The sequence below is a fragment of the Artibeus jamaicensis genome, unplaced genomic scaffold (assembly GCF_021234435.1).
Source record: "Artibeus jamaicensis isolate MK-2021 breed Jamaican fruit bat unplaced genomic scaffold, CSHL_Jam_final contig_1803, whole genome shotgun sequence".
NCBI classification, from domain to species: Eukaryota; Metazoa; Chordata; class Mammalia; order Chiroptera; family Phyllostomidae; genus Artibeus; species Artibeus jamaicensis.
Window position 1 is genome coordinate 4,803,077 of NW_026521356.1, and position 20,213 is coordinate 4,823,289.

The 20,213-nt window shown below is 53.9% G+C and overlaps 1 protein-coding gene across 3 annotated transcripts in view; it reads left to right on the forward strand.

Moving 5' to 3' along the window:
* Window positions 1-20,213, forward strand: part of CPNE5 (copine 5) — an 86,203-nt gene that overhangs the window by 31,142 nt on the left and 34,848 nt on the right. For 2 of the 3 annotated variants that reach the window (XM_053671468.1, XM_053671471.1), the window contains exons 4-10: window positions 3,376-3,479; window positions 3,886-3,925; window positions 4,137-4,213; window positions 6,010-6,069; window positions 8,043-8,093; window positions 8,394-8,457; window positions 18,993-19,096. In XM_053671468.1, coding sequence (XP_053527443.1) covers window positions 3,376-3,479; window positions 3,886-3,925; window positions 4,137-4,213; window positions 6,010-6,069; window positions 8,043-8,093; window positions 8,394-8,457; window positions 18,993-19,096 — 500 coding nt within the window. The remainder of the gene's footprint in view (window positions 1-3,375; window positions 3,480-3,885; window positions 3,926-4,136; window positions 4,214-6,009; window positions 6,070-8,042; window positions 8,094-8,393; window positions 8,458-18,992; window positions 19,097-20,213) is intronic. The other variant, XM_053671469.1, reaches the window with a different exon arrangement.

Below are 20,213 nucleotides of genomic sequence, written 5' to 3' on the forward strand. Positions count from 1 at the left end.
TAAGATGTTACAGTACAGCAGGTCTGCAAATAAGGTCTTTCGTTCAATGTCGATTTAGTATGTTACTGAGATACCAAAGGGACTTAACTCTTATTTATATCATTAACTCGTGGTAAAATTGGTCTTGCTGTACATCATTCCTCTTAAAGTCACAGAACTTATCAACGAGGTTAAGTGAGGACTTACTGAAATTCAAGTAACGCACACAAATGGGAAATCAGGAATGCTGAAGTTAATTCATAAATAGATGCAAAGTTAGTCAATAGCCAGAAGGTAATAATCAAATAATCAATTGCATACCACTGAACTAAATTTATTTGCATTTCTACAGATACGAATCATTTGCATTACTCTATTCCTTCTATGATTTGCAGAGTTGTAAAGTATTTTAAAGATAATGAAAGATGCAGACCTCTATGAAATCAGACGTCTGGACTAATAGGTGAAACGGCGCACCCAGTGATCTGCTTTTTGGTACCTTTCAATACTTCATGCTTTCCCATGATTCCAGTGTCCAGTGTCTGGGAGGGCCTTGCCCTAGGCCTTTGCATATAGCTCTGTTAGCACAGTTAGCACACTGCACAGTAGTTATTTGTTTATGAGTTGTCCCACCAATGACAGAGAAGCCCCTAAGTATGGGGTTCATGTTTCATTTATGTCTGTAGCTCAGCACCCAGCATGTGACCTGGGTTATATAACAAGTGCTTAAAAACTGTTCATCGAATTAATAATTGAATTGATTGGATAATAACTAAGAAGTGAGCAGGGCAAGGAGTATTTTCCATTTTCTGTTGAGGAAACTGAGGCTTTCAAAGGCTCTGATCAAGGCACACAATTAGCTTGTGAAGCAGTTAGGACTCTAACCCACTCATCCATTTCCTCATTCAAAACCTTCCTTCATTCATCAGTTCCTGGGTACCTGCTGTGTAGCAGCCCCTGGGGGCGGTGAGCTTCTGCTGTCCTTGCCCCTGGGACGTGTACCACAACGTGGCTTAGACAGCATGGGCCAGAGTGCCTGGGTTTCTGCCTGGATGTCAGCAACTATTAGCCATGTGACCCTGGACAAATTACTAAACTCTTCTGTGCTTTTGTTTTCTCATCAATAAAGCGGAGAAAGTCTGCCACAAAGTGATTAAAGAATGTTTAACGCAGTTCCTGGGGCGATGATTGTCCCCATCTGTGAGCTTGTGACTGTTGAGCAGTGTCAGGTCCTGGGCTGCACAGGTGAGGAGTGTGGATCCTCCTGCTGCTCGAGCAGCGCAGTCCAGTCGGGTGGAAAGAGCCTCAGTAGATTATCGCCAGGGGACTCGGTAAGTGCAGCAGTAGGGACATGAGGAGGAGTATGGGAGCCCGGGGAGGGGTTGGGAATTGGAGAGCAGGACTTCTGGGAGCTGAGTTGTCAGGCATAAGCAATTGGCCCACATGGGTGACCCTCTGGGAGGTTGCCGCTGTGGCTGAGCTGAGAAAATGATGCGCCCAGTCCAAGGCGATAGCACAGGAGGCGGGCACAGGAGAGTTAGCAGGTGGAACTGACAGGAGAGAGAGGCTGTAGACAAGGGGGTGAAGGCACCGAGGGGCCAAACTAGTGTTCCTCGGATGGCCCCGCCCTGCCTTGGGGAGGAGGGGGAGGTTCCCTTTGCAGGTTTCAAACTTAACTCAGGGTAGAAGGGGTCACTCGGGTATGTCCCAGTGACAGGCAGGGACCTTGCCCACCACGTGTGAGAGGGACTGTGTGCTGGCATTTGTCTGGGCTACGGAGCCCCGTCAGGGAGGACCAGCACTCAGGACTGACTTTTTGTTTTGGAAATTACTATGTAAGTTAAAAAAAATGTTTATGTATTAAGAAAGATGAACAACCTATTTAAAATATTTATTGTGTATATGCCTGTTGTTTACTTTGGAGAATACTGTGCCCGCCCTTCTTGGAGCGCCAAGTGCAGGGCTTTGGGGCTCTGTCTTTGAGTCCCATGTCCCTTTTCTGAAACAAAATCTCATCAGAAAAGTCCAGTGTATCGAACAGATGTGTAAAAGAGAGCTACTTGGATGGAAGTGACGGCCCGGAGTCTCACCCGCACTGCCCTCCTGGGAGCTCAGGGTTCTGGGCACCACAGTGTCACCCACTGGTTCTCGAAGGGAGGTCGCTGCACCAGCAGTGGCAGTATCACCGCCATCTTTAGAAATGCAAGTTCTCAGGCCCCCCCTAAACCTACTGAACTGGAACCTCTGGCAGTAAGGCCTGCGTCTGTGTTTTAACAAATCCTCCAAGTGATTCCGATGCCCAGAAATAGGAAGACACTTCCTTAAGTCATTTGGGAGAGTTTAATGTGTCCAATTATTGAATGTCTAATGCGTGAACAGTTTTGGAGTATATGCTGCAGGGGATACCAGGAAAGTCACGTCTGTGTGTTAGTTACCTACTGCTGAGTAGCAAACTGACCCAGAGTGTAGCCATGAAACAACACGGTCGTGAGTTGGGGCGCAGCTCTGTGGGGTCCTCTACCTCACAAGGCCATGGTCAGGGTGTTTGCAGAGCCTCAGTCGTCACCAGGTTCAGCTGGGGCAGGGTCCACTTCTGAGCTCGCAGTGGCTGTTGGAAGGATTCTGATTTTTAGGGATGGGTCGGCTGCTCTTAGTTCCCCGCCACATGGGCCTCTCCACAGGGCAGCGCACAGCACGGCCGCTGCCTTCATCAAAGTGGGCCGGCCAGAGACAGCGAGAGAGGGTGCCCGGGACGGGCGTCACAGTCCCGATGACGTAATCTTGGGCGTGACTTGTGCTCTGGTCTGTTCACTAGAAGTGAGTCGCCTGGTCCAGCCCACACTCGAGGGCAGAGCTCACACAGGGCCGCGGATGCCAGGAGGTGGGGCCTGATCCCACCATCTGGGTCTCTTGTCTTTGCATTCACAGCAGGGGCGTCCAGTGGGTACACACCCAGTGGCAACCAGTCAGGGAAGAATGGCAGTCGTCAGGGCAGGCGCAAGTCCAATGAGACAGTTCAGGAAAAGTAAAACTCCGGTTGGAGGAATCAGGAATGTTGCCTGGAGGAGGCGACATCAGTCAGGGACCTGGAAGGAATGGAGGACATGGCACTGGCCAAGCAGGGGAGGCCAGCTGGAAGACAGCATAGGCAAAGGCAGCGAGGTGGGGAAGAGAAGCAAGTACCTGCTCAGGTATCTGGTATCAAAACCATTCAACTTGGGCGGAGCTGAGGGAGAGAGAGGGAGAGTACCACTGGAGCCACAATGTGGACAGTGTCCATCGTTAGAGGGAGGCGCTCTCGCCAGGACTGGGGATGGGGCGGTCAGCAGAGGCTTGGCTTTTGCTCCCTGCCCTGTCAGCCTGGTCCCGAGGTCCATGTTTTATCTCCTCTTGCAGTTCGGACGAACCGAGGTCATCGACAACACACTCAACCCCGACTTTGTGCGCAAATTCATTGTGGATTACTTCTTCGAGGAGAAGCAGAACCTCCGTTTCGACCTGTGAGTGGAAGATGGTGCTGAGTCTGGAGCTGGGGAGGCTGCAGTGGTGGGAGGTGGGGCCGCAGGACTAGGGAAGGTGGGGGCAGTGATGTTAGAGGAAGCTCAGGGTTGGCCCGGAATACAAGTGACTATTAGCTGAAGTCTAGCCTTACCCTCCTCAGGAGATGGAAGGGAGGTGGGGCAGGGAAAAAGCCCCCTGCGTAGTTGCCGGTTGGGTGTGGAGGACTCTAGCTCCACCTCTGGGAGCCCTTCTCTCCCCCGGTGACTGGGAGGTTCCCACTGGCCTCTCCCTCTGTCAAAGCTCTTCTGGGGCCAGAGCCTGTTTTCCGTGGTGCAGGGGTCCTGGGGCCAGACTGGGCGGGGCAGGACACCGGCTGCCATCACCACCTCTCTGTGTTCCCTGCAGATACGACGTTGACTCAAAGAGCCCTGACTTATCCAAACACGTGAGTTCTACCTGCGACTGCCCAGTGATTCTGAAGTCTCTTAAATGTCAAGCTCTGAGTCAGCCTCTGGCTTCACCGTGACACCGAGTGTGTGTCAATGCTGTATCCTGTCATTTCAGAGCCTTCACACTTCCAGGGTGGTGATGGGGGAGCTGGGATGGCTGTGAGCGGCGTGGGTGACACTGGTGTTTTCTGTACCCTGGATCTGCAGGATTTCCTGGGCCAGGCCTTCTGCACCCTTGGAGAGATTGTGGGGTCCCCCGGGAGCCGCCTGGAAAAGCCCCTCACGTAAGTGTAGAGGAGACTGGGGCCTGTCTGGGTTCCTTCTTCGGTGACGGGCCAACGTCCTGTCTGCCCCGCTGAGGGCTGGCTCAGAGGGTGGCAAAGCTGTCAGCCAGTCGTGCAGGATGATTAAGAATGAGGAGACCCCGTGGGTCCTCCCCTTGCGGGGCCTTTAACCCAGTTACCCTGGAGGGATCCCAGCTTGGTTATTAGAGCCCCACATTCCTAGGAAGGCTCTGAGATACAATCTAGTCCCCCACTCCTATCCTTGTAGGAGGGAAGAAACCAAAGCCCAGAGAGGGGAAGTAACTTGCCCAGGGCCACACAGCTGGGAAGCAGGAGAGCTGGGGTTTGTTCGAATGGAGGGTCCTACTCACACAGAGCGTTCCTCAGACTGTTCACCCTTGCTGCGGGCCAGCACGGGGTCTGGTGAAGCTTTCCCCATCTCACCCTGCCCCTGGCTGCCTGCACTGCAGGGGCTTGCGTGCTTTCAGGAGAAAGCCATTATTCCAAGCAGGCTTTGGGGTGAAGAGTCCCAAGGCTTCTCGCAGTGGAGTCTGAGGATGGCTTCGGGGACCAGCGGGGCTGGCCAGGTGGTGGGGGTCACCTCTGTCCTCCCTGTTTCTCAGGAAACCCCAGGAGCAGGGCCCAGGCAACAGAGGCCTGATGACTGGGATGAGCACGCGGGCGTGGGCAGGTCGGCAGGAAAAGGGGGTCAGGCCGGGCCGGGCACCAACCCCCAGCTTGTTTCTGCCAAGTTCCCGCTGGATGCCACCCCTCACCATGATCGATAACTGCAGAACCTGTTACTGTGTGTGTGGAGGGGGGTGGTCTCTCTCCCAGGCCCTTGTCTCTGACCCCCCCCCCCAGGAACTGTGTGATAACTTCAGGACACCGACAAAGACCTCCCTGTCCCCCAAAAGGTCACTTCCTCTGGGTTCACAGAAAATGATAATAGCTATTATTTATTGAGAACAGGGAGCAAGCCTAGGTTTAGGGGGCTCTGAAGCTTCTAAAACGTGGGATCCTATGAGTAAGTGTGTGTCAACCCCTCTCAGCTCCCAATTGCTTGGTCAAAAGCTCATGAGCTACTTGGGTCCGGTCGGGTCTGGTTTCTGCCTTTGTCTCCTGACTCACACTTGGCGGAGGGTGCCCCTGGGGAACTGAGGAAGACGGGGTAGGAGATGGCAAGGGAGCTGCGCCTTCAAAGGCAAGCAGGACCTCAAGGGTGGAGGTTGGTGGAGACGTTCGGTGTTGCTGAAGGAGGGGGACCCGCTCTGCCCACTGAAGGTGTACGTGTGTGAGGGCGGCTGTCCCCTCGGCCAGGCCCGGGAGCGGCTCCCTTTCACCAGGCCCCGTTCCAGGGCTGATCTCGGGTGATGCTCTCAGCCTTTCCCCACTTCACCGCCTGCTCGCCGAGGCTCAGAGAGGGAACGCGGTGGTTCTCAGGCGGCAGCAGGCATCGGCATCTGCTGGAGGTTTGTTGGACACGGACTTCGGGCTCTGCCCCCAGAGGTTCAGATCCAGGTCCTGGTGAGGCCTGAGAATTTGCATTCGCGTTCCCAGGGGCTGCTGCTGCTGCTGCCCGGGACCCCACTCTGAGAGCCCCTGAGCTAGAGTTGCCCAGGACTTTACAACAAGGTTTGGGAAGAAGAGTTCTCCTTCCCCTGACCCGTGGCTTTGGTCCTGTTTTGATGTTTGATTCACACCAGAAACCAGTCTCCAAGAATCCAGATGGCAAGCACTCTGGTCTCTGGAAACAGGTGGCTCATGACAGGCTTTCTCTCTCCCTGTCTGCGCAGGATAGGAGCGTTCAGCCTGAACTCCAGGACGGGCAAACCCATGCCGGCTGTGTCCAACGGGTAGGTCACCAGACCTCTCTGGCCCTCGGGTCCTCAGACACTCAGCCAGCTCTGCAGAGGGGCCTCTGAGTCCTGGCCCAGTCCTCGCTCCCAACACTGTGCACGCCACCCTGGTCCGGAGGACAGAGAGGACCCTGGGTCCCTTCTCAAGGGCTCAGGCACTTTGGGCCACTCTGCAGCTGGTCCCTGCCCCCATCCAGGCTGGAGCTCGAGCTTCTGCAGCCCCAGTGGCTCATGGAACTTCTGTGAGCAGGGCGGGGTCTAGGTAGGGTCTGTTGATAGGAGTCAGAGGGTCTGGGCACTTTCCCTTCCCTTCCTCCCTCTGGCCTGGTTTCTTCTGCCTCTGACACGATTTTTCTCTCCCTTTCTGTCCATGGCTCCCACTGAGGGATGTCAGTCTCGTCCAGAGAGTGGCTTCAGCTAAGTCCTTACTTTCTACATTTGCTCACCAGCTGCGGTGGGCCAGCCTCCACTCTGACCATCTGCTTTTGCCTGGCCTTGTGCAAAAGTGGGCAATGCAGACCCTCCCCACTCCTTCCCTCTCCTCCTGTCCTGTTGGAGGGAGGGTCCTTGCCTCAGCAGGGGGCAGGGGAGGAGTGTAGGCTTGGGGAAGCAGCCTGGAGGTGCCTCCTGAATAGGAGCATGTTGGCTGAGTAAGGAAAGCTCCACTGGCCACCAGACCAGCTGGATGTGGGAAAGGGGTCTCCAGGGGACCCAGGGAGGCTTACAGCCCAGGAAGAACGTGGATGTTGATTTACAAGGGAGTAGAGGAGCAGCGAATGGAAAGAGAGCCAGAGTCGGAGGGAGAAACGGAGAGGAGCGTGAGAACGGCCAGAGGGAGGGCGGGCGGGGGAGACAGAAAGGAAGGCCGAGCAGGTGGGAGCAGGGCTGGAGAGGGGAAGGAAAGACTGGAAATAGAACCGGGACTCAGAGGCAAAGAGAGGAACAGATGGAGACGCCTTGGGCGAGGAGGCTGGCGTGAGGATTTTATCGCCTGGTCAAACAAATCATATCTCTACTACCAGGAAGGGCCAGACAGGTGGTGGGGAGAGTCTCCGGGCCGCTCGATTCAGCCGCCCTGTCCAAGGGGACAAGCTAGCAGGCGCTGCTACCTGCCTGTGACAGGGGAACCTCCAGATGCAGCCCCTGCTCATCTGGTATGGAACATCTGGCTATCTCATCAGCCCCTAGGACCGGCTTTCCTGCCTCCCCTGCCTCCTCTGTTTGAGAGCCCCTCCCTCCGAGAATCGGTGCTGAGAAGAGCTCCATCAGTGGTTCTCAAAATGTGCTCCTCAGACAGCACTTGGGTGGCCCCGGGTCGGCCTGAAGTGTGGGACTGGATTTTATGAGCTTTGCACAGTTGGACAGGAAGGGGGCAGGGGGACCGTGATGCTCCTTGGGGGCCTTCTCTGCGCCAGGCGCTGTGTGTGCATGTTAGTAACACGATGCTGCAGTCATACCCGGCTCCTGTGTGAGGGAACTGAGGCTCAGAGAGGTACAGTAAGGAGCTCAAAGTCCTGCAGCTGCAGGACAACCTGACATTTCCTTCTGTCTCCCAGCGGCCCTGGGCTGCACTGGGACCCTCACTTAGCCCTAAACATCAGGGTGGAATGGGCTGGTGCCCGGGGAGTGGTCTCTCCTAAACAAGGGAAGAGAGGGGCAGGTGCCCTGGGCAGAGCCCCATCTGGGGAACTCACCCTCCTGGAGGGACTCCCGGGCGGGCTGACCTCAGGTCCTCGTTGCCCATCTCCCCGAGGATCTGCATGGTGGTCTGGGATTTCTCTGGGAGAGAGACTCCAGCCAAGCTGTCCCAGGGGCAGTAGTCATGGGAGAGAGGCCGGCCCTTCTGCTTCCCTCCCTGTTGTTGCTCTCCCGACACGAGTCAGAGTGGCTCGGAGCTGGAATGTTCTGGGGTTCTGGGGTCAGCTGGGTGCAGGGCGGGGTGGCTAGCCCACAAGGTCTTTTGCCCACAGAAGTGGTCTTTGGATGGAAAGTTTGAGAAACACTGGTCTGGAAGCCTCCGGGTGAGTCTGGATGCTTTTCCGATTCTAGGACTGTCACTGCCGCTGCCACCTTTCCTGGTGGGCTCTCGGGGAGCCGGGGTGGGGAGGCTCCAGGCCTGGGGCCGGGCCCCGGGAGCAGGGCGCTAGGCCACACTGCCAGTGTTTCAGGGGACTCCGTCTCCTCCACGGCTCGGGCAGATCTGCCGGGTGGGCGGGGGGAGGGGGGCAGGGGCAGGTGAGGAGGGCTCGCTCAGGGAGTGTCCAGGTGTCTGTCTGTCTCCGTCTGTCTGGTTCTCCACCCTTTCATCTTTCCTCTCCCAGCGGCATCCCAGGGAAGAAATGTGGCACCATCATCCTGTCCGCCGAGGAGCTCAGCAACTGTAGGGTGAGTGGCAGAGGGGCTCCAGGACAGGCCCTGGGGTGTGCGGGGCAGGGGGGCAAGGAGGGGAGGCTGGCCTGGACCCTGGGACCACGTGTGTTCTTGGCCCCCCAGTCTTGCCTGTCACAGAATTCTGTAACATCGAAGCTAGACGGCGAAAGTCCTTTCTACAGCTGAGCTGACTGAGGCCCAGAGAGGGGAGGGAGGTGGCCCGCGGTCCGCAGCAGGGCTGGGCCAGGGCGCCTGGTCCCCTGGCTCCCGCCCCAGGGCCCCCTCCGCTCCTGTCATGCTGCCGCTTCTGTGTCCTTGGGCCAAGACCGCCTTGGCACCGACACTGGCAGCAGAGGGGCCTTTTCCGTCATAGAGCCTGGGCGTTTGGCGTTTCGTTGTCATTTTTCACTCTTAGCTCTAGAGTAGGGTGCCTCCCTGCACAGGGCCGAGGTAATGAGGGTGTGTTGTTGGCCGGATGTGAGAGCGCGTGTGTGTGTGTGTGTGCGTGCGTGTGAATATGTGTGCATGTTGGGAAGCAGAGTCTCAATCCCAGGAAGCTTTTGGTTTTACTTCTGCCGTGGGACTGCGGAGAAGCAGCCAATGGGGACAGCTGAAAGGGCTCGGAAGACCCAATGGCTAATCACAATGATCAAGTATAGTTTTTACTTGTCAAGCGATAGACACTGTACACGAGTTATCACTACTCCCACCAACAGCCCTGGGAGTTAGCTATCACTGCTGTCCCCGTGTTATGGGTGCGGAGATGGAGGCCGGGAGGCTGAGTCACCCGGCACAGGATGGGAAGTGGCAGAGTCAGGGAGCCAGCGCAGGTCAGCCTGGCTCTGAAACCCTCTCCCCAGGCCGCCCAGGAGGCTCACGAGGAGCCGCAGGGGAAGGTGATGGGACGACCTGGGACCAGCTTCCAGTGGGGCCGGGTCCGGCTCAAGGTAGGGGCCTGGGAGGGATGAGGAGAAACGAGATGTGCTGAGCTGCCTGGGAAGTCGTCACCGCTATTCTGTCTGTCAGCTATCAATATTTATTTAAAATTGAGAAGAATTTTTAAATTACGTATTAATGCATTTTAAAATAACAATAGTTTACCCTATTCCTGGTTAACATAAATAACACCTTTTTTGAAAAATAACTGTATTTTCCTAAACAAAGGTCTTATTGTGAGAGGAGTGGCTTGTTTTAAATGTTTGTAAATCTCTTTAATGTCTGGCTCGACACACGAGAACTGCATTCTCACGTGTGCGTCTGCAGTCGGTCTGTTGTGAGTCGCCATCAGGTAACTTCTAGAAGATCCCACATCTCATTAGCATTATTTGAAAATAGTTTTGGCCTCATGGATTCCCCCCACCTCCCCTGCCGGGGCCAGGGGTTCCTGGTCCGTACTTTGAAAACTACTGGTATGGAGGTATAAATCATTAGCCAACATTAATTGAACAATTATTCTGAGCCACATACTGTGCTAAACGGCGACATGTATCAACTTGTTTATCTGATGCATTATATTATGTAATGTAATATGTACTATGCTGTATTACAACGTCTGGTATATTATGGTCCTCATTTTACGGAGAGGTTAAGTGACTGCCAAGGCCGCACGGCCTCTGAGTGGAAGAGACCGAACCAAGGCAGCCTGGTTCTAGAGCCAGGACACTAGCCTGTGGGGTCCCGAACTGCTTTCAGGGGCTTCCAGCTGGAGAATGAGACAGGATGGATGGGACAGGGCAGCACAGCAAGGGCTAAGGCAACTCATGCAACCGCTGCTTCTGGTTCCTCAGCTGGTCCGCTCACCTCAGGGGGTCTGGGGGAACTTGGCGGCAGGCCTGAACCTGTCCCGGGTCTGCACCAGCAGAGGGCTGGGCACGCAGTAGGTGCTCCCAAGGTCCTATCATAACTTGTGATTGAATGAACAGGAAGCACAGCAGTGGCGATGCTGAAAACCACACCTCTGTGTGCTCCTGATCTGGACACTACTGGAGTTCAGTCAAGGGAGAGAACCCGGCTGACGGGAGGCTGGAGCTTGTTCCAGTCAGGTTCTCCACCTGTGCGCCTGGGCGCGGAGGGTTGCTGTGAGGGTTAATGGGGAGGGACTGTGCCCAACGGGTGCCTGGCCAAGACCGGATTCCTTGAAGCCTGAATTCAGCCTGCCCCCAAGCTTCTAGCTCAGCCAGTGACTTCCTCTCTAGTTTATAATTAAATAAGGTCATAAAAGTGAAAATGCTTTGGAATTTCTAATGCTCGAGAAAATGCTGGGTACTGTTATTGGTCTAGTTTTCTGGGACTAGAAAACTAGACCCAGAAAATGGGACCGTGAACAGTTTGCATTTACTACCGACTAGCCCGCCCCCCTCCTTCCTGCATCCGAGGATGGCAGTTTCCTGGATTTAAGCTGCTCCAGCACAAGGTGGGGGGTGGAGGTCCCCTCCTTCCCTGAGATTGTCAGCTCCTTTTCTTTGGGCCATCTTTGGCTGAGTTTCCCAAGAATACTTGCAAGGAAAAGAGACTAATTCCCAGCATCTGGCTGAATTAAAATAATTACATCTGAGCGGCTTTTCCTCTGTCGTTCCAGCTCCGAATTCAGTGGGAGGATCAAAGGAAGAGGGTGGAGTGGAGAGACGGTTTGCACCAGAGCAGAGCTTCCTGCTCCAGTGAATACATTCTGCCGAAGTAGACAAACCCTCCCTTCACCCCCGGGATGGCGGGGGTGGGTGGGGACCAGCAAAGGATTAGAGTGGACTCCAGCAGGCCACCAGCGTGCTCACCCGCACACTTCGGTAGGTTTCAGAAAAGCCTTTCTCATCTGGAACTGAAATGTCAAGAAAATTCCAACAATCCCATTTGATCCAAAACACTGGTCAGTGATAGTTGATGTTGACAACGATGAGCTTAAGCTCCTCAAGGGCTCTGAATCACCATTTAATTATGCTCAGCAGTAAAACTGTTATTGTTTATTATTGTCCCATGTAACAGCCACCATGATTTGCACAGTCCTCTCAGCTGACAAGGACACTCATGTTTACAGTCTCTCTTTGATTCCTACCACAGACTGGGGCTGGGTGGGTATGAGTGATCCCAGGCTACCGACACAGAGAGGTTGAAGGGGCCCGCAGGATTCTAGCACTTGCCTTGTACTCCAAGTCCTCAGGGAGTCTTTTCTTCACCCACAGGGAAGCCATGAGCCTCCATGGTCCATGAACAGCTATGGGCTTTGTGGGGCCAATAGCCCTTCGCAAGCCTGGTGAGCGGTGGGCTTCTGGAGACAGGCAGGGGTGCTGCTGTGCAGGGAGGAGGCAGCTCCTTGCTCTCGCCTTTTAGAGCCCTTAGCTCCCCCTAGGCCTGTGGGTCACCCAAACCTGCTTCACTCTGGGGTCAGGAGTTTCCTAGTGGCTGCCTCCCAGTCAGGACACACACTGCCATGGTGTGACTCTCACAAGCCTCACACTGCAGCGGCCCTGGGGGTCCTCACTGCTTAGGTGTCACCGGCCTGCCATGTGTTCATTCATTTCATTTCAGCAAATACACTTGGGCTCAGCCCTCATCCTCCCAGAGTTTCCATTCGAGTGTGAGAGACAGAAATGCCAACCGGCAATCACAGCGCAGCAGTGATTCTCAGCCTTGTTAGACCCATGGCCTCTGTTTTTATAACAAATAATCTGTAGCATTCTTCATTGTCCTAAAGAAGAATTCGCGGACAGTACTGTATAATGCCAAAATGCATACAGGTGAGGGTGTGTACCCTCGCAGATACCTGGGAGAAGATGGATGGGTCCAGGCAAAATAACAGCTTTGCTAAGACCCTGGGCCAGGGCAGACTGATGTCAGAGAGGTGAGGGCGTGGGAGGGAGTGGGGGCCAGATTGTGTGGGCCCTGTAGCAGGGGAACTTAGCCGTCCTGAATCGCAGGGAAGTTAGAATCCTCATCTTCCTAAAGACAAACCTCAGGAGAGGCCTGGGAGGAAGGTGGAGAGAGGAGAAGAAAGAGGTGAGGTGAAGCCAGGGAGGTGGCGGAGGTTCCTGAGACGCGCGGGAGCCTGCAGGGTGATGTTTAGGGAAGGTGCGTGCTGTGGCTAGCGTGGACGTGCGTGCAACCATCATCCTTTTAAAAGTTCGTTTGTGATGTTTTGCTCTTAGAAATCATTTCCCTAGTGGAAAAAAAAAGACAAGACAAAACACATTTTCCTGCTGCTAAAAAAATAACATGTTCGTAACGGACAAGTTGGAAAATGCAAAGAATAGAAGAATCACTGAGAGATGATCGTTGTTGACATTTCATGAGTTGCCTCCAAGGCTTTCTTCGCAGTGAGCGCGTATGTGCTTTTTTCCCTGTAATTAGTACAACATTTATTCAGTTTTATTTTATTTGTCAGTAGAGTATGTTATCCAGATTTGTTTTCCCATGTCATAAGATAATCTTGGAAAACATGTATTTAATAACTGCATATTATTCTTTTACTATATGGATGGGTCATAATTCATTGAATTTATTCTCTTATAAGCAACAATATAATTAATACTGCAGTGAACATTCTCACTGGCTGAATTGCTGAATTGTTCCATTTTTCTTTTGACTTTAAATGATGGGTTTGGCTTGGTATCCCAGACATACAGCCTCAATGAATAGAAAGAAAAATGGTCAGTTGAGGGTTTTCAGCCTCTGAATGACCAAATCAACAGACGCACAACTGGCTGACTTGTTTGCAGAGTCGGTCATTAAGATGGCAGAGAAAAGCCAGCTTGACCTCGATGTGGTTATTACAGTCAAGGTGTAAAGACAGGCCCAGTCTCCTAGACCACTTCCCCTGCCATCCGCGTTCGATGAACTCTAGTCTCTGGGGTCTTCACTGATGTCCCTGGGCGCCAGCACCCCTGGTCTGCTGCTTCTGCAGCCTTATCTCAGCCAGACAGGGCTCTGTGCCCCCGAGTTAAGTGCAGAAGCCCTCCCGGGGGTCACTGTTCAGAGTCACCCCCAGCTCCGGGCTGTGTTCCCTCCTGCTGGCGTGCTGAGTTTCGCCATTGTGGCCAACGATTCCTTTTCTTTTTAATTGATGTCTTCTTTTCTCCTGACTAAAAAAGACAATGTACTAATTTTAGGAAAACCCAGCAAACTTTAAAGAGGAGACAGTAAATGTCACCATAGTTCCATCATCTATTTAAAAGCGCTCCTTAGGGTGCAGCGTGTGAGCAGCAGGGCGGAGTGGTTTAAGAACATGGGCTCTGGCCCTCACTGGCGCGGCTCAGCTGGCTGGGTGTCGTCCCACAAAGCGGACGGTCGCCTGTTTGATTCTCTCTCAGAGCGCTCGCCTGGGTTGTGGATTTGGTCCCTGGACACAGAAACTGATTAACTGATGTTTCTCTCCCTCCCTGCCACTCTCTCTCTCTCAAAAAACAAAATTTTTAAAAAAAGAAAAAAAAAGAACTTGGGTTCTGGACCAAGACCAAATGTCACATGTCACCAGCTGTGTGATCACAGACAAGTGGCTTGAGCTTTGTGTGACTCAATTTCTTCACTTGTAAAATGACTTTATTTAAATTTTTGATATTTTATTTATCATGGATTTTTTGCATCGATTTTTATTTTTAAAAATATCACATTAAAATCTTTTTTTTGATTACTGAGATTTTTGACTAAGTTAAATTTTGCACTTGCCTTATTCATGTTCTGGCCGTAGGGTCCGCCAGCCAGACCCAGGCCACAGCAGCCTTCTGTTCTTTCCTCCCGGGTGTGGCTCCCCTCTCCAGCCTCCGTCCCATGTGCTGACCTCTGGGCCTGACCTCTGACCTCCACAGTCCTCTTCTGGGTCAGGGCGGGCTAACTTGCTAGAGTGGGCCAGGCCACCCTGGAGAGGAAGGCTGTTTGCTGAGGTCTCTCAAGCAGCCTGATGAACATGTGGAAAGATGCAAATTGAGGCAATCCTGCTGTTTTAGAAGAACTTAATATGTTTTTTAAAAAGATAGGGTGAAAGGCAGAAATTGCAGGAAATTATATATTGCAGGAGCTGCTTTATCTTCTCTGCAGTTGATTCCAGAGAGGCTTCTGGTTTGGGAACGGCATTTCATATGCACAGAGAGCCCCTCCCTCAGGGCGGGACTGCCGGAATCTCTGTCCCCTAACGCTCCTGGCCCAGGCCATCTGCCATCTTACCACCCCTCCTCAGTCTGTTCCTGGGCTCACACACATATCGAGGGTTGGTTCATGCACTAGCCTTCATTTAAGGGGAGCAGTTGAAGCCTTGTTCTTATGTCTGTCGGCACAATTCAGAGCCACCTTCGAAAGCGCAGTCCCCAGACAACTAACCCGGTCCTAGACTCCAGGACTCCCCACAGGGTGCACACCCGTTATGGGGGAAGCTTGCCTTCGTTACAGCCTAGAAATCTCTCTAATCTCTCTAAGGTCTGTTTTATCCCCATGGATTCCACGATAGCACAACAATACAGATTGTTATAATGGGCTTTGGGCAAGTGTTCTGGCCTCAGTTGCGTTACAGAGGGCAGATCAGGTTGGGGAACAAAGCGAGGCCCTGGCAACACCTCACAGATGTGCCCCCACGGGGGAAGTGGTGCAGGGGCTCACTGGCGGATTTTCCAGTTAGCTGAGTTTCGGAGCCAGTCTTTTTTTCTTTTCTTTCTTTCTTTTTTTTTAAATTTTAACTAGTTTGCACGGAGGAGGCCTTTCTAAAATGGATTTCACACTCCTCTGACTTCTCAGACTGAGGCTACAGAACATAAACTCATCTTGATGATTCGGGTTCGTGACTTAGAGTCTGTTATTAATCTCTGGAGCCAGACTGCCTCGTTCCAACCCCAGCTTCTCTTCCTCGCTTCTTGGCTTCAGGCAAGGGTGTTAACCTTTCTGTGCCTCAGTTTCCTCATCTTTGAAATGAGAATAATAATGATACTCATGGGGTTGTCGGGAGGATGAAGTGAACTAATGGATGAAAAACAGTGCCTGTCACGTAAGAGGTAGAACCGTACCACACTGCCACTGTCACAGGTGAGTACTGTTGAACATGGGCAAGTTCGCGCGGGTCAGCCAGTGGAAGATGGCGCTCTGCAGGTGCGGCTCCTGCTCTTACAGATGCTCTGCCCTGGGCCCTGTGGACCAGAACTTGGCATAGGCGCACAGCGGCACCTTTACTCCGTTAATCGGGGGAGAACACGAAGACCTAGGCGAAGTTGCTTGCCCGGGGCCGCCCAGCTGGTGGGAGGCAGAGCTGGGGTTCCATGCAGGTGGCCTTGGTTCCCTTGTGCTATTCTCCCTGTCAGGCGCTGTGCTGGGACAGGGGCCCTCCGGGGGCAGCACTGAACAGTCCCGGAAGCATGGTCTACTAAATTCCACCTTCAGTTTTCTTTAATATGCATCCTCCCCTTCCTGACTTTTCAGGGCCCTGAGGGTTCCCCCAGGAAGCAAAAATAAAAGCTTTGCCCCTGGATTCTGTGTTACCTCTTTCCGTCGTTTCTAAGATGTGTGCTTATTTTATAGGGCGGGTTGTAGCGTGCGGTTCACCTGTGTTCGTTCAAGTGCAGGTGTCACACAGGTGACCTCCAGATGTGTGGGGTCATGTCTGGAGACACAACACAGCTGTGTCCTGGGGAGGCCGGAAGGGCCCGAGACTCCCAGGCTGTCCCCTGAGTGCTAGCCTTCCCCTGATGGCCCCCGGCCCAGCGTGCTCCCCGTGGCCTTGGCACTGAAGCCTAAACTTCCCGGCTTAAAAGGATAGTAGCAGGCATCCTGTTCAACATGTCACTTTACAGATGAGGAAACTGAGGCTCAGAGAGCTGGAGGGACTACTGGGACTCCCCAGAACTCAGCACCCTGGTTCCCTGCTGGGACCGCCCCCTCCCCTACTCTCTTCAGCAGAGTCCAGTCTTCCCCCAGTGTTTTCTGATGCCCCTGCTGGGGGTCTCGGTGGGAGGAGCCAGGACCAGCCCCAGAGGCAGGTGACCTGTGCAGTCACACAGGGCCTGTGCTTGGTTGGATGCTCCGCCATCACTGTCCTGAAATGTCTTAATACTTCTTGAACGACGGACCCCACAATTTATATAGCCAGTGTTGGGAGGAGCCCACCAGGTCCTAGGCTTCCTCCTTGCTCTAGGCTGTGGGGTGGAGCTCCCCAGGAGGCATTTAACACGCTCCAGCCAGCATGGGATGCGATTGGAGCTTTCCCCTCGGGAGACACAACGGCTGCCAGGGATGGACTTTGAAAGCTAGAGATCTCCGTGGGAGGGTGGGGGGAAGTCCTGAAGTCTGCCTGCCGGGGTTACCTGCTGTGTGGCCTTGGGCATTTGGCAGCCTCTAAAAGCCTCCGCTTCCTCATCAGTAAAAGGAAAGTAGAGGAATTACTTCATACAGTTGTTATGAGGGCTCGATGAATGATGTATGCAAATAATGGCCAAGAATAGCATACCTGCAGTGCTCTGCACTAGTAAGTGCTCAGTGAGTCAGCCATTCTCCTATTCCAGGTCTGAGGTCCTAGATTTCTTGGGTGTTGGAAGCCCCCGTCAAGCCTCCTCCTCCCTCTCAGGTGGGTGATGATGAGGGTCAGGCATGTGCTGGCTCCTGGGCCTCAGCACTGCCCCTCCCCAGAGCCTCCCTTCAGGGGGCACTTTTGTCGCAGGTCACCAGGAGCCCAGCCCCCCCTGCCCAGACATGCTGAGAGTCCCAGGAAAGCAGGGAAGTGGCCTCAGGAACTGGAATGTGCTCTCTCTCAGGGAGGCGGAGGGTGTGCTTGAGTGGGCAGGACGTTGACATCATGCATGTGCAATTTCTGCTCTTCCCATTGCCAGCTGGTGATCTTGGGCAGGTTACTTAGCTTCTCGGACCTCCAGCTTCTTCATTTGTAAAAAGTGAAAAAAAAATATTTTGAGGCCTAAATATGATAAGGCTGTAAATCACTGAGCTCAGTGACGGGCCCACATAGATAGTATCTGATAAATGTTTGTCGAATGAATGAATGAGTGAGTGAATGGAGGTATGCTCCATATTTGCTGTTGTCAGATGTCCTTGAAGGAAGGTGTGTGAGGGGGTGGAAGTGGAGGTGGGGCAGGGACAGAGGCCATACACATTGTCTTGGGGGGAGGGGTAAAGTGTTCAAATAATCATAGCCACTTGCAGGCACGGAGCACTTAGTGTGTGCCACGTACTGTTCTCAGATTAACTCACTTCATCCTTGCAACGAGCATATGAGGTAGGCACTGCCAGTACCCTCATTTTACAGATGAGGAAACTGAGCACAGAGAGGGTGAGTAACTTGCCTTAGGTCACACAGCCAGTAAGGGATGGAGTTGAAGCAGGCGGCCTGGCTTCAGCAGCCATATTCTTACCCTTTATACTGCACCCACACCCCAACCTTTGACCATAATCTTCAAGCTTGTGGGAGACAGCATCTTCATCTCTGCCACCAATTTGGTCCTTGCTGGGCTGTAGGATACTACTTTCAAGACACCCTCTTTTTCACTGAGTGGAGGGGGCAGCATGAGAAAGCTGGGTGGCTTCCCCACAGGCCTTGGCCCTTGAAGGCAGGCCAGGCCCCAGGGACTATAGGACAGAGCCTCAAGCTCTGGCCAGTTGACAAGTGATTTGTCAGCATGCAAAGCTGTCAGGTTGAAGAGGCCATGTGGGGATGGGTGGAGAGGAGGATGTAGGGGCATCTCTACCCAGTGTCCTGTCGGCCACAGTGAGTACGGGGCTGGGCACCATGTGAGGGGCGGGGGGTCCAGTGGTCCTCACCGGGGCCTAAGCACCCTCCGTGCTTTTGGTCTGAGTGTTGGGTCAGACGGGGCCGTAACCTGGTCAGGGGAGTGAGACACCACCCAGGGCTCTGCCTGGGGGCCTCAGCGGAGTCCCTCCCTGCTCTGAGCCTCAGCTGTAGCCGGGCCTGGGTCACCTGAGAGGTTAGTGGACTGGGCCTCTCGCAAGTTAGTGGGTGCGGGAGTGACGCCTGAATGTACGTGTCCTGCAGGAGCCACACAAATGGGTGAGGAGTGAGGCGACTGGACAATGTGCAGGCCCAGCTCAGAGTGGTCTGGGGTTAGTCATTCTGCCTCTGGAAGCTGCTCAGTAAAATAGTAATGAAATCACACGTGTTACACTGGTCGAGTGGTGGCGACGGCCTGCCCTCTGCTAAGCACTTTGTACACGTGGCCTCATTATTCTTCACAACATCCTTTTGAGGTGTGTTGTGGCCCCATGTGACAGGGGGGAAACTGAGGCTCCAAGATGTTACCTCCCTGGCCCAAGGTCACACAGCTAGAAAGTGGCAGAACCAGGATTCAAACCGGGGCAGCTGGCTCCGGAATCCACCTGCTTCACCACAGACGCGCCGTTAGACCTGCTGGCCTGTGGTTGAAGGTGAAGGGAGACCTTTGGAAGTGTCAGCCCAGGGCCTGGCCCTGGGTCCATGCAGGACACACACAAGACGCTGCTTTCTGTAACCAGCGGGTGCCTGGAATCCTCATGTTTCTGGGGCCCTGAAGCTGCGTTTCCGCAGCGATCGGCCCCCAGCCTCCTCTGACGTCACACCTCCGCTCTCTCCCCCTCATCAGGACGTCGCCACGATGCAGTTCTGTGCCAACAAGCTGGACAAGAAGGATTTCTTTGGGAAGTCCGACCCATTTCTGGTGTTCTACAGAAGCAACGAGGATGGAACGTGAGTTCCCTGGCAACACGTCACCCCTTTCCTGGGGTCTGGGATGGATGGGGTGTGGCGACCTGCCAGCAGGGTGGCTTGTGTCCCCCTCTTCCCTGTGCTGCCTTGGGGCTGCTGCTCTAGAGAGGGCAGGGGATCGGGATGGAAGTCAGAGCTCCAGTGTGGTGTCCTGCCCACGCGGGTGGGCCTCTGAGGGCTGGCGGCAGCCTCCTAGCCAGCACCGCCACCCTGAGGGTCTCAGCAAAGGTGGGTGTCGGATATGTTGGAGGTGAGGGGAATGGGTGAAAATAGGGCTAAGGCCGGAATAGGGGCCCCTTCCCTCTTCCACGCAAATCAGTCCATATATCCAAACCCTGTCCTCCTCCACCCATGGCCCCCCGGACACCCCCCTGCTGCATGTCCCCCACTACTGCGCCCCCAGCACAGGGAATCTGCACTCTTTCCCCACCCGGCCCCACACCTCACCATAGGCTTCACTCAAACTCTACCTGTTTTTGAAGCCCCCTTTCCTCCCCTCTCTAATCTAGAAGCCGCCCGCAGGATGACAGCAACACACAAGCACTGCAAATGTAGGTCAGCGGTGTACACAGAGGGGCAGACTCTAGGCTGAGGGTCAGGGTCAGGTCTTCCCCTCCCGCCCGCTGTGTGGCGCCCCAAGCAAAGCGTGCCCCTCCTTGGGTCTGTTTTCTCATCAGTAAAATGAACCAGTTGGATTAGGTGGTCTCCACAGTCTCTTTAAGCTCCGCAGTTGTGGGAGGCTGAAGCCACTTATGGCTGGTATTCTGCAGAACCAGGGAGCAATGGGACTGGGGAGGTTAATCAGAAAACCCGCTGCTGGAGGAGGGGAAGCAGGTTTAAAGACGGAGAGAATGGGTCCACGGGGGAGGCACGGGGAAGAATAACAGGCGAAAGGAAAGGCGTGTGCAAAGAGAGTGCGCCCGGGCAGAAGCAGAGTCCTCTGCCAAGTTCCCTTTGGTTCTGAAATTCTGGGTGTGCATGCGTGTGAGTGCATGTGTGTGTCGGGGGGCTGGGGAGCTGCAGGGAGGAGGCCTGTTTCAGCTCCAGGAAAAACAGATTTTTAAGCCTGAAGGTACAAAACAAGGGAAATTAGGTACGA